This window comes from Barbus barbus, assembly GCF_936440315.1.
Source record: "Barbus barbus genome assembly, chromosome: 2".
NCBI classification, from domain to species: Eukaryota; Metazoa; Chordata; class Actinopteri; order Cypriniformes; family Cyprinidae; genus Barbus; species Barbus barbus.
Window position 1 is genome coordinate 27089065 of NC_136730.1, and position 14078 is coordinate 27103142.

At 39.0% G+C, this 14078-nt stretch overlaps 1 protein-coding gene across 1 annotated transcript in view; it reads left to right on the forward strand.

Annotated features, from left to right (window-relative positions):
* Positions 1-14078, forward strand: part of LOC306879739 (protein BEAN1-like) — a 64215-nt gene that overhangs the window by 33584 nt on the left and 16553 nt on the right. Inside the window, exons 4-5 of the mRNA XM_079432905.1 lie at positions 1160-1360; positions 2726-2867. Coding sequence (XP_079289031.1) covers positions 1160-1360; positions 2726-2867 — 343 coding nt within the window. The remainder of the gene's footprint in view (positions 1-1159; positions 1361-2725; positions 2868-14078) is intronic.

A 14078-nucleotide genomic window follows, 5' to 3' on the forward strand; every position in this document is an offset into this window, starting at 1 on the left:
AAGTGCAAAACTGTTGATGTCGAGAAGGTCTTGTGATTGACTGTGATTATTTTGTGTTGAATCTCCAGAATTTTGAACAGCCTGTGGCCTATTTTGATATCAGGAAGGTGTGATGTTTTGCTCAGTCATTCATTTTTTTTCTTTCTCATATTGAGATCAGTTATGCGATCAACTATTAATTAGAAAAATAATAGATAATCTCCATAAATATCATGCACATATTGCATACATTGACAAGGATGTGAATGACACACTTATGGTAAGACATTAGATGAGTGGCATGATACTTGTTTAGCGCACAAGGGGATATTTTAAATAGCTAGTGATTACCACACATTTTTATTAACTTGCAGTAACTGTGCAAAATAATAAATAAATTACTTTAACATTGTTGTTGTTGTTGCTATACTCCATCTGCAGCTTATGGAGTTTAAGAGAATTATCACATCACATTGAACACTTCCTAATGTTCCCTTTGTCCTCAGAATAAATATGGATACAGTTGAAGCACTGCGCTGGCCCCACAGATACATTGATTTGATTTCTGTCTTGTTTATCTCCAGGAAGGGCTGGAGGCATCAAGCCCACAGAGTGTTAATATCATCATCTTTTCCAATAGGTTTTATTGAATCTGTCTGTTTCACTGTAGCCTGTGTGAGAGTGTGTGTGGCTTATTTTGGTTTCTCTCTGGTCCTAATGGAAAGGGTGAAAGAAGTCAGAGATGAGCTAATGGTTAGAGTTGGGCTTCTCGTGAGCTGACACGAAAGTCTTCCACCCCGCATATTTAAAAATTCAAACGGGTCAGGATTAAAATTTAAACACTGCAGACTTGAGAATCTAATCCACTGAGGGATGAAAGTCTGGGGAGCGTTCCTGATCTGTGGTCCTCAGAGAGGTAGGTTTGCGAGTGTAAGTGTATGTCTCAGAGCAGGGCTATTATATATTAACTGACATAATCCCACACTAGTATGATCTCTCTATCTGTGTGGGAATGAAAAAATGTCTCTTTTGTGTATTATGTAACGCCTGCTACTGTAAATTATTGAAAGTGCTTAAAAAACTGACCATCCGTCTCATCTTTGTCTCCTATTTCCCTTTTTTCTTTCCATCTTCCTATCTTCATCATTCTGTGGATCTTCCACACATCTCCTCTATACAGTGAGCTCAAACCAGAGCAGTCATGCTCATGAATACCCAGACTGCCAAGAAGGGGGTAATGAAGCCAGCCTGCTGGTGTCCCCTCTGGTGGTGGCTGGCATCGTCATCGGCCTGGTGCTCTTCCTCTCCTGCGTCACTATCATTGTGGGCAGTCTGCGCAAAGACAGCCGTCTGCGCAACCCCCACCTGCGTGCCAGCTACGGTCAGTGGTCTAACTTCATGGGCTCCACAACATATCAAATTCACATCATGGCTTTGCTTGTAGTTTCTGTGTGGCATAATGACATGTATAATAAGTTGATTTGTTTTCAAAAAGCTGAGAGGAATCCTTCCATGCATTCAGCCTTTGTTTGGGAGTTCAGGGAATGAAGGTCAATCTTTGCATAGCCCTAATGCTTCTATCAGTTAGCCTTGTCCAAGGTAGCCTTGTAGTTAGTGATATGGTCAACATGACCCTCTCTCTACAATTTGGCATTGACTGTACTATAAACTGCAAAAATATTAAGTTTTAGGTTTACTTTGAACTTTTTGTGTCATAGCAGAGTAACCAGTGGTGTATTTTATCATGAACCATGGTCATGTTTCACTGTGTTTTATAGTTTTGAACCTTTTTTGTTCAGTTTGTGCCATCTTTCTTTAAATGTCACTTAGTTTGATTTTCTTTTTTTGTCTTATGCAGTGACATTAATGCATTTTTAATGAGGTCATATCATGAAAAATACATTTTCCTTTTAGATTGAGTTCATTGTACTATGAAATCAGTATCTTTATTTTTATCCTTGCTCATTTCAGTCTGATCTTTACAGATTATGAGGCACATACATATGTTCCTTTACCTTGATGTATTTACATGTATCGGGCATTAAGGAAATATAATGTTTTTTTGTGTCATAATCACACTTTTATACATATTTTATTGCCAGTATAAGCACAACGCTTTAAAGGAATAGTTCACACTGTAATAATTTCCTCACACACATGCCAGTCCAAACTCAAAAGAGGTTATATTTGAAACACAAATGACAGATGGTTCCTGTCCCTCCATTGCTAGTCACCCAAAATTGTCAGGTTCAGAAAGTTCATAAAGAGGTATGAGAGCAGATTATAGAATAAAGGTAATCCATAGTGGTTTAGGCCTTATAAAGAGACATGATTACTTTATATGATGAACAGATTTTATTAATGATCAACACACATTCATAGAGCTCATTAAATATGGTATACAGAAGATCAAATGTATGAAATGTCCGTGGTTCTCATGTGTCAAGCAAGCAAATGGATTTTCAGGGGATGGACCAAAATATCTTAAATTTCATTAAAAATATATATTTTCATGATAAAATCTGTGTTGTGAAGAAACTAAAGTCTTAAGGGTTTGGAAGACATGAGTAAATGATCACAGAATTCAAAGTTTTGGATGTACCATTCCTTTTATGAACATGACAATAATTGTTTGGATATAAATAAATATGCAATGTATGAAAGTGTCACTCTCGATATGTAACATTCTCAAACTTGTAATACGAGAAACAGAAATGATCATGTTTTGTTGCTGTTCTTTCTACAGCTCCAGATGGCCTCTCATATGGTGGCTCCATTGGAGAGCTGAGGTCCACTTGTGTCGAGGACTTTCGCCCTGCATTTGACTTTGACTCCTATGTGGAAACACTGTCTCAAGTCAACGTCATGTACCCAGACTCCCCACCTCAGTGAGTCAAATTTTACCTCTGGATTGAGTCTATTTGAATATATATTGTATGTACAGTGGAAGGTAGAGGAGGGAACATGTGCGTGTGTAATCGGTAATGAGATCACTTTATCGGTTGTGACAAAGAAGGCACACTTCCTCTTTAATGGATTCCATTCCGTCGTCCTTTTCACAGTCAGTCTTTAAAGGCCTCAGCGTAGCATGAGCTGATAACCACGTTAAAAGCCAGTTAGAGATGCTAAAGATAGAAATAGTCCAGAATAATTTGCCATATTTCAACTATATTTCACTCGTTTCTCTCTCAACCTGACTTGAAGTGTAACTTGCACCCATCTTATCAGATTCAGACATTCATTCTTGAAGGGTCTGTTTGAAAATAAGGAAAGCTGTTCTAGTTAGATTAGTTCCGGTGTCTGGGAAAAGCAGAATTACTGTGTTGACACAAACTTTATGTATATTTGTTAGCTAAAACCAGAGTTGGACTCTGGATTTTTTGCATTGCGTGAAAAAGGATTAAGAGAAAGAAATGGTCACAAATAGAAAGAGTTTGCAGAGAACAAGATGGACCAGTTGTATTCACTCTTTTCAGCTCTCAATCCTTTTCTTCTTTTCTGTTCAGAAGGTTTCACCTTTCGCAGTCCTCCCTCATCCTGTTAGGAAGGTTGGACACCTTCAACTTTTCAGTTCTCCTAACAAGCAGAGATTGCTGATAAATGCCATGGCTTTGCACTGAAAAAGGCTTGGTGTGTTTGATCTAAATGGCAGCTTGTCTAATTGGCATCTTCAAAGAATCTGTCAGTTCCCTTCCTTGCCATTTAGCCTGCCTGCCTTCACACAGCGACCCATAAAATACTCCTCAGGTAGGGGAGCACATCACAGGGATGTCTCAGAGTGAGGAAGTTTTTTTTTTTTTTGAAGATCTCATTCCAACACTATGATTTTAGGGTGGATGTCAAAACCAGATCCTAACATTTTGGAAGCATCTCAAATAGCCATTGCTGTTTTTATCATTTATTCCTCATAAGAGCACTGCAAAAGCAATTTGATTGCGTAAACTAAGGAACTTCATAACCTTGTAATGCATTACAAAATCAATATCAAATCATTAGCTGAGGTGATACATTTCAATCATTATGACCTCAGGGATATCTGTACATCCTGGAGTCATTATAACTATACTCTGTATCAAATAACTATAATCTTTCAATTTGGGATCTATAAATTTGATTATTTTATTTTAAGCAAACTCCAAAACCATTATAACCTCCCTCGGGATAGGCTTTATATAGATATTTTTATGACTTCATAATAGAAGTGTATAATCTAAAGTTATTATGACCATATTAGGAACATTCTAAAATTATGAGGTCATAGTGATTTTGGAATGTATAGCTTCTGATGGAGAAGTAATGGATTCCTTTAAAAAAGTCAATGATATTAGAACTCAAATACCTGTTATGAGATCATTGTGATTGTGAAATGTATTGCATAAACTCTCACCTTTAGCCTACTCAACCCAAGATATAGCGGTGGCCAAAATTATTAGAATACCAGCTGGAATGGTTTTAAGTCAGTTATTTCTATATTTTGCTGTAGTGTGCCAGTAGGCAATATCATTTTGCATTTCTAAACATTCATTTGCCGTTAATTGTAATAATCCAGTGAGTATTTTGTTTGCACAAGGAGCCTGAAAACAGCCAGTGCTCCACACACAGATCTGATCTGATCATCATCCAGTCTGTCTGGAATGACATGAAGAAACAGAACAAACTGAGACAGATTAAATCCTGAAGAACTGTGGCAATGTCTCCAAGATGCTTCAAGAAACTTACCTGCAAAGCTACCTGAAAAACTATGCACAAGTGCACCTAGGGCAAAAGCTGCTTGAAACACAAAAGATCAAATGTTGATTTAATTTAGTTATTAATAGAAGTTAATTGATAAACAAAATCTATTTATGACAGCATTCTCATTTTACAACATTTTTACATAAGTGCCTAAAACTTTTAACACTACTGTAGCTTTGTAGCCACCTTCTCCTATACAATTAAAAAAAAAAAAAGTAAAATGTGCTCTTCTACACCCACATTTATTCAACATGCCAAAGCAACCTTTCATATAAGTTCAGGTTTTATGAAAAGTGCAATATGTGAAAAGTGGTAATGTAAGAAGGCTAGATTTAAAGTCTACATTTCAGTTTTTATACGGTAGGTTTCAGATATGAGCTACAGACCAGATTAGCCCATCATTTTGACTACTTATCAAAATCAGGTATGTTTGTTGAAATATATGAGCAAATGTAAAGGTGATCTGAAGTTACTCATACCTTGACAAAGTGGGACATCTACAAGGTTGTACAATTTAAGCATATATAAAACATTTTTTTATGAATGGAGCCAAGGTGAAGGCTGAGCTCATGAATATTAGGTTACATGGCTGAACAGACAGTCTAGGAAAAATACCTTGCCATTTAAGCATTAGATAATTAATATTCATGAGTTTGATGTCACAACCCACCCATTTTGCCCTCTTAAAACACTGCCCGGATATATACTTTAAACGTTATTGAATGCATTGCATGCTCTAAATAAAAACTGTTGCGTGCCGCTGTCAAAGATGTTGATTCGAACCTTGACTAAAGTCAAGGTTGACTTGTGACTTCATGTAGAACAGTCACTTCTGATTGACCTGACTGTTGAGTCAGTTAATCTTCTCTCAAAGTGACTCTGTCTAGTTAAGTTATTTATCACTTTCTCAATACTAAAGTGCTTCCTTGGTTGCATAACAAATATCTAAATTGTTAAGCATGTGGCTGTCTGTGTGTGCGTGCGTGCGTGTGTGTGTGTGTGTGTGTGTGTGTTAAATATCAGAGAGGAAAGGGTCATTAGTTAGGGTCATGCTTGTGCTCAACTTGCCTGCCCTTCATGGCTTGTTTCACCGAGTGCCAATGTTATTTACATCTCTGTGACAGTTCCGTTAGTCTGGCAGAGCCCTCTGGTGAAGCTCTGTGAAGGGGCTTTTGAACAGGGTGAAATTACCTCTCCCCGGGAGCAAGAGCTACCTGAAAGAGCAGGGCCTCCTCCTATTAAAAAGCAAATTATGACTGATAAAGAATATTAGTGCTGGCCTGATGGCCTATTAAGAATTACTGAATAGTGTATAATTCTGTTTGGGAGAGATATCTGACCCTCAGTCCAGATACTCAATTTAATTAGAGACCAACAGTCCATTCCCGCACACTTCTGTGAGAGGATGTGGTAGGATGATGGAAGATTAGCACTACACACTCTTGAACATATTTTGTTCTGCATTGAAAAGTCTTAACCCAAACTATTTTATTATTCTACAGCAGAGGCATGGAAAGTAGGGGTGTTGCACCACCCCCTGTTTTTAGAGGATTGTAAACATTATATGAAGAAATTGTTAGGGTACATTTAAAATCAGTAAAAAAAAATTTAATTGTTCATTATTGTTTATTCCCTCACTTATTTCTTGATAGACATTGTAAATTAGAAAGTACTATATCAGACGTATCACTATATTCTGTACACTTTTGACATTGGACGTAATGATGTACGTAAGCCGCTTCAGTACCCCCAACCCAAAACATCTTCCTGTGAACCTGTTATGCACTTAGTTCCAGTCCTCCAATCTGATTGGCCAAGCAGAGTTTCAAGAGTATAGATTGTTTGTCTGTGTTTGTACGTTCCAGATGCACTGTCAGCTTATGTGTTAGCGTTGGGGATTTTTAACTAGCTCTCACATGGTAAAGCCATTAAATCATTCATTGGCCAATTTGTTGAGCGAGTCATTGAATCAATCATTCAACTGAGTAGTTAATCAATGCTGATTCATTCAGGAAAAGTGTAATTTTTTATGAGTGAGTAAATAAATAATTCATTCAACCAATTTGTTTAACAGCACCGATTCATTCATGATTTAAACAAGTGACCCTTAATGAATGAGTCATTGAATCAGCCGTTCAATAGCCGAATCATTAGTTCAACAACAGTAACTTATTCAGGTACACAGCTACTGTGTGTTGCTCATAGGCATGTAGTGGTTAAAGGGATAGTCCACTGAAAAATGTAAATTGTCTCATCATTTACTCACTCTCATGCTGTCCCAGATATATCTGACTAATCTTTCCTTAGCTCAACACAAATATTTTTAAAAACTTTGCTTCAGGCTGATGGTTTGTAGTTAACAGTTACTACTGCTGTTAATCGATTTAAAAAATGCAAGTTTTTATTAAGTTAATTGTAATTAGTCCCACCTAACATTAAAGTTTTTAAATATACATTTATATTGCAATAATTTCACATTCAGTCTTCAAATTAATGTAGAAGCAACACAAATGCAGTATATTTTTAAAGGGGTCATATGACGTTGCTAAAAAGAACATTATTTTGTGTACTTGGTGTAATGCAATGCGTTTATGCAGTTTAAGGTTCAAAAAATACATTATTATACAGTTTTCAATTTTGTTTTAATATGATATAGCACTTTAATATAATACAGTGTGTGCCACCGCATTTGCGTGTGCAATTAAAGAGCACATGCTACGAGCACAGTATAACGGCTGACATGACAGGAAAATTAGTTTTTAATGACATATAGCCTGACAACATATCATCTGATCGCAGTTCTCTGTTGTTCTACCGAAGCTCTCTCGTCACCTGTACCGATTCGTTTGACTAGTGCCTGGCGCAGAGGCAAAGTGCAGTGTGCATCTAAAAAGTCTCCCATTTTGATGGGCTCGTAAAGACACTCTGCATTTAAATAAATATAATTCTTGTCAAGAGAAAATAGACAGAAGTAGCAGTTGTGAGTGGGATCACCAACCCTAGCTCCGCCCCTGCGTTAACTACATTAAATATTTTTAATGCGGAAAAATGAAAAAATGAATCGCACACATTAACACACAAATTTTGACAGGACTCATTTTTTACACCTGCCATTCACTTCAGAAGACACTGATTCTTGAACTGGGTTTGTATAGATTACTGTTGCTTGCTTCATGTGGTTTTTGAAGCGTCAACTTTGAGGGGTCTATCCACTTGATTAATATGGACTCACAGAAATGGGTTATTTTTTTCTAAAAATCTTTGTTTGTCTTCAACTGAAAAAGAAAGTCTTATACCTGTAAAATGGCATGAGGGTTTATTGAACTTGTTTATTGAACTGTTATATAATTTATCACACATCAGAATTGATGTGATTACCTGTGGCTTAATTACAGCCATGCTGATTTTTTGAACAACATCACCCTTGCTTGTGTGATAATACTTTGCTTAAAAATGTTTTTGCTACTTTTATAGAGGGGGTTTCTTTCATTGTAAAGCCGGGCTCACACTGTGCGATTTTTAATAGTCTTTTGCGATTGTTGCTTGTCACACTGTACGAACATGATCCCCATGTCAGACTGTAGGATCTCAGTTGTCTTAATGTCAGACTGTACGACAGTCAAGATGCGACAAAAACGGACGTACTTTTTTTTTTTTTTTTTTTACAAAAACGGACGTGCTCAAGAAAACCGGAGTTTTACGTCATCAATACGTGACCCGCGTTCTCTCGCTATAATGGTAGCTAGCAAACAACAGCAACGTGTAGCGTTAGTTTTATTAATTACATGCCTTGATGTAAAAAAAAAAAAAAAACGAAAAAGACGACGTGTGTGGAGCAAGTCATGGCTGGGCAAAAGAGGACTTTATGGACTTCCAGTTCTACAGAGCGAACTTGAGGTAATTTTGTTATTCGAGTTTAAACATCCTGCCCCTTAATAAATAAACTTTAAGTAAACTTTACTTTGTACATATATTGTTTTTACAAATAATGAATGGTTTGAAGTTGTCGCGCTAATTGCGTCATCAAGTTCAGTGCTCCTATTGGTTCTTGGTTTGACGGTCGTCGTAGGAGATGTCACACTGCAGGAAAGTGTCTGAAATCTTCTGACACTGCCAGAATTTAATCGGAGGAAAAAATTGATCGCAACGGCCATTAATCGGCTGTCGGTGAACATGTCAAACCAGCGATCTAGACAACCGATTTTAGCCTAGGATTATAGGAATCTTTTACTTTTACTTACTTTACTTTACTTTTGTCATTTAGCAGACGCTTTTGTCCAAAGCGACTTACAAATAAGAAAAAGTAACTAAAACTAAAAAGTTACAACTCTATAAATACTATCTACCCACATATTTAAGAAAATAAAGAAATTAAATCAAATTAACACATGCATATAACAACAACATTTCAATAATAAACATATCAATGAAAAAATTAAATAAAAAGCTACTACTATCCCTTGCCGGTGTCCCTGCCCGGTGGAGTCGCACGGTAGAGTCGATGGTCTTTACACTCTTTACTTTTTTACTTTTGTCATTTAGCAGACGCTTTTGTCCAAAGCGACTTACAAATAAGAAAAAGTAACTAAAACTAAAAAGTTACAACTCTATAAATACTATCTACCCACATATTTAAGAAAATAAAGAAATTAAATCAAATTAACACATGCATATAACAACAACATTTCAATAATAAACATATCAATGAAAAAATTAAATAAAAAGCTACTACTATCCCTTGCCGGTGTCCCTGCCCGGTGGAGTCGCACGGTAGAGTCGATGGTCTTTACACTCTTTGGTCTTCACACTAGGAGGGCTTCACACGACGACTGCCGCGACCGCTGCCGCGGTATAATAACCTTTATTATACCAATCTAACAAATGATCGTTTCAATTCAGCTGGACCCACTTTCCTGTTTATCAACTACAAATGGCCAAGCAAGTGCACACACTGACAAGATACACGATACAGTACGAGACCAAACGCGATTTCAGCAACTCTCATCCTAGTAAACAAAATAAGCGTTTCCTAGCAACGGCAAATGCGCTAAACACTGAGACAAGTAAATACACTTACGAGCTGATTTTAAACTTCCGCTGATAGACTGCTTCTCTTAAAGACCACTTCCATTACACTGCCTTCTGCTGGCGCTTGAACCCACTTTCCTGTTTATCAACTACAAATGGCCAAGCAAGTGCACACACTGACAAGATACACGATACAGTACGAGACCAAACGCGATTTCAGCAACTCTCATCCTAGTAAACAAAATAAGCGTTTCCTAGCAACGGCAAATGCGCTAAACACTGAGACAAGTAAATACACTTACGAGCTGATTTTAAACTTCCGCTGATAGACTGCTTCTCTTAAAGACCACTTCCATTACACTGCCTTCTGCTGGCGCTTGAACCCACTTTCCTGTTTATCAACTACAAATGGCCAAGCAAGTGCACACACTGACAAGATACACGATACAGTACGAGACCAAACGTGATTTCAGCAACTCTCATCCTAGTAAACAAAATAAGCGTTTCCTAGCAACGGCAAATGCGCTAAGCACTGAGACGAGCTGATTTTAAACTTCCGCTGATAGACTGCTTCTCTTAAAGACCACTTCATTACACTGCCTTCTGCTGGCGCTTGAACCCACTTTCCTGTTTATCAACTACAAATGGCCAAGCAAGTGCACACACTGACAAGATACACGATACAGTACGAGACCAAACGTGATTTCAGCAACTCTCATCCTAGTAAACAAAATAAGCGTTTCCTAGCAACGGCAAATGCGCTAAACACTGAGACAAGTAAATACACTTACGAGCTGATTTTAAACTTCCGCTGATAGACTGCTTCTCTTAAAGACCACTTCCATTACACTGCCTTCTGCTGGCGCTTGAACCCACTTTCCTGTTTATCAACTACAAATGGCCAAGCAAGTGCACACACTGACAAGATACACGATACAGTACGAGACCAAACGCGATTTCAGCAACTCTCAAGGGGGTCGCACACCGAACGAGAAGCGCAGCGCCGCGCAGCTTTTAGCTTTTAGGATTTTAGGATTTTCAAAATTTGTCTCAGACGACCAAATCGTGGCCAAAATCGCACAGTGTGAGCCGGGCTTTAGACCTCAATTCCAGTGTTCTATGTTCTATAGTGTTTTGCATGGTATCTGTGAATTTGGAATGTTTTGAGAGAGGAGGAGGTGTTACAGCTGCTAAGGCACTGAAGCTGAATGGAGCTCTCCATCACTGCCTGCCTCTCTGCTGGCCTTCATTCATCTGTGCCAGAAATGAGCGGGAGCGGAATCACTCTTCAGATCAGAGGAGACGAGCCTCCAGTCACATCATAATGTACATTTATCACCACTGGCACATTGCAGCCTGCCCTATTACAAACTCAGGTCTCTCTGTCTTCACAGTTAGAGCAACATAGCTACAAAAAATATGTGCGTAGAAGCAGCAAATTGTCTGTGTGTGTATATGTGGACTGGCATAGGACCATTATGCTGTGGAGGGACTGGGCTACCTAGGCATTTCCACATGCCACGTTTGGGAACCTGCCAGTTTATTCTACATGCACATATGTAGACTCTAACATGGAGTCCACTGCTATGCTGTTCTTTGATGTCTTCAGGACTTTGGAATGAGGAGCTATTAGAGCAGTGGGTGTAAGTGCAAGCCCATTGCTACAGAATGGCAGTGTGTTTGTGTGGCTGTGCTTGTGTCTCTGTGGGACTGGCAGGGAGGGGCTGTGGCATGTGACTCATGCCAGGGCTGCTATGGCCACAGATGGCACCTGGGAACTTAGTGCTCAGGGCATGTATATGAGCTGCTCACCTGTGGAGCCTGTGAAGTGCCACTTCCGCAGAGCGGGAGAAAGCTAGGCAGATCTAGGCTAGCCAGAAACACGCACACACTCTACAATGTATTTGTGTGTGTGTGTGTGTGAGTGTGTGTGTGTGTGCATGTTTATGTGGTTTATGAGGACACAAATTTGTATAATGACATGGGTATGACAGAGGTATTACAATATGAAGGTGGTTTATAAGGACACTGCCTATGTCCCCGTAATTCAAAAGGCTTAAAAAACATACTAAATGGTGTTTTTTTGAAAATCTAAAAATGCACAATGTCTCCTGTGAGGGCTAAGTTTAGGTGTAGGGTTGGTGTAGGGCAATAGCACACACAGTTTGTAAAAACCATTACGCCTATGGAGAGTCCACATAAACCACAAAAACCAACATGTGTGTGTGTGTGTGTGTGTGTGTGTGTATATATGTACTGTGTATAAATATATATATTAGGGGTGTAACGGTACACAAACGTGATGGTTCAGTACATACCTCAGTTTTGACGTCACGGTCCGGTATATTTTCGGTCCAGCAGGAGGAAAAAAAACTAAACATAAATTGCTTCTTTTTTTTTTTCTTTTTTTTAACAATGGTTTACTGAACAAATTGCTCTTTTTTAAAATATATTCAATTCTAATAAAATTGTCTTAGGGATAAAAATCTAACTCAGCTTCTGCTCTAAACTATAATGAGCCCTTTTACTTTACTATAAGGTTACAATTAACAACAGAGCCCAGACTTAAATTCAATAACTATTTATTTTTAACTATAATACTCAAAACTCAAAGAAAAAAATTGTATGCAAACATGTAAATTGTTTTTAAATCAACTTCTAAACTATACAACTTCTATTTGTTATTTAAATATAATAATTTACAGATAATAATTTATAATAACTTGTTTCATAAAATATTTATTTAAACATTACATAAGACATCATTAACAGGTAAAGTAAAATGAAGTATAGTCTAATATTTCGCAAAATGCTCTTCACTAGACTTCATTTCTCTAGCAAATAACGAGCTGTGGACACTGATGACTTGTCTGAGGTAAATTAAATGCCACATGACATTTTGTTTACAAGTTGTTTTATTCACGTCTTTCCACGGTTGAAACACTAATTGTGCAATTACATGAGGGGTGAGATGTTCATTCATGTATATTTTGCGTAAAAACAAAACGAGTAATAAAGGGGAAGGGGTGATCATGCTCACTCGCTCTCTGCGTTGCCGTTAGAACGTCTCGGGTTATTTGACTGTAACCCTGTTCCCTGAAAAAGCGGGAACGAGATGCTGCGCTTAAAGTGCTATTGGGAACATTCTTTGTTCGACCGGTTGTTGAAGCACGTGTGTCAAACACACCAAACTTTGGCTTATATAACCTCGGTTAGGTGACGTCACTCGATTACAAACACGAGGTTATAAATAGATGTGACGCGGAAACATCATCAGGTCAAACTTTTGTCTGAAAGGACGTTACAGGGTTACAGTCAAGTAACCCGAGACGTTCCCTTATCAAAAGCTACTCTCGATGTTGTGCTTAAAGCACTATTGGGAACGAGAATACCGACGCCGCCGCACTGGAAGTGTCTGGATCCCCAACGTTGTGTAGTGTGTGCGTGAACATTGAAGAGGTCTCCGACATGACTCTGGGATGTCGACTCAAGGACATGCGAGCCCGGAGTAGCATGAACATCCAAACTATAGAATCTAACAAATGTGTGCGGAGAGGACCAACCTGCCGCATCACAAACTTGCTGCAAGGGGACACCTCTTGCCAAAGCCATAGAAGATGCAACCCCCCTGGTTGAATGGGCCCTAACTCCTAGAGGCGAAGCTTGACCGCGCGCCTCATAGGCTAGGGCAATAGCATCCCTCACCCAATGCGATACAGTATGCTTCGTGGCAGCTGCCCCCCGGTTGCGGCCCCCATAGCATATGAAAAGCTGCTCCGACTTACACCACTGGCTAGTGCGATGGACGTAGATTTGAAGAGCATGCACTGGACACAGTAAGTGAAGTCTTTCCTGCTCCGGTGTCGTGAACGGCGGAGGGCAGAAAGCTTCAAGAACGACCGGATTCATGGTCGAGAATGGAACTTTCAGAAGATAATTCGGGTGAGGATGCAAAATAACGAGCCCAGGAGCAAAGTCTAGGCAGGATGGCGAGATTGACAGCCTGCAAATCCCCAATTCTCTTAAGAGAAGTAATGGCCATTAAAAAAAACATCTTTAGAGTCAGAAACCTAATAGGCGCTGACTCTAGTGGTTCGAAAGGGGTCATGACCAGACCCTCGAGCACAATAGCTAAATCCCACGAAGGGACTGTCGCTCTGGTGGGCGGCCTCAACCGCTTAGCTCCCCGAATGAAGCGGCCAACTAGAGGGTGCTTTCCCACAGAAACCTCGTCAATGAGAGCATGGCAAGCCGAAATGGCGGCCACATAGACTACCAGGACATGTGCCTGAGGACAATTTCTCTTGCAGTGAACTGGGTCTAAAAGGTGTGCCATT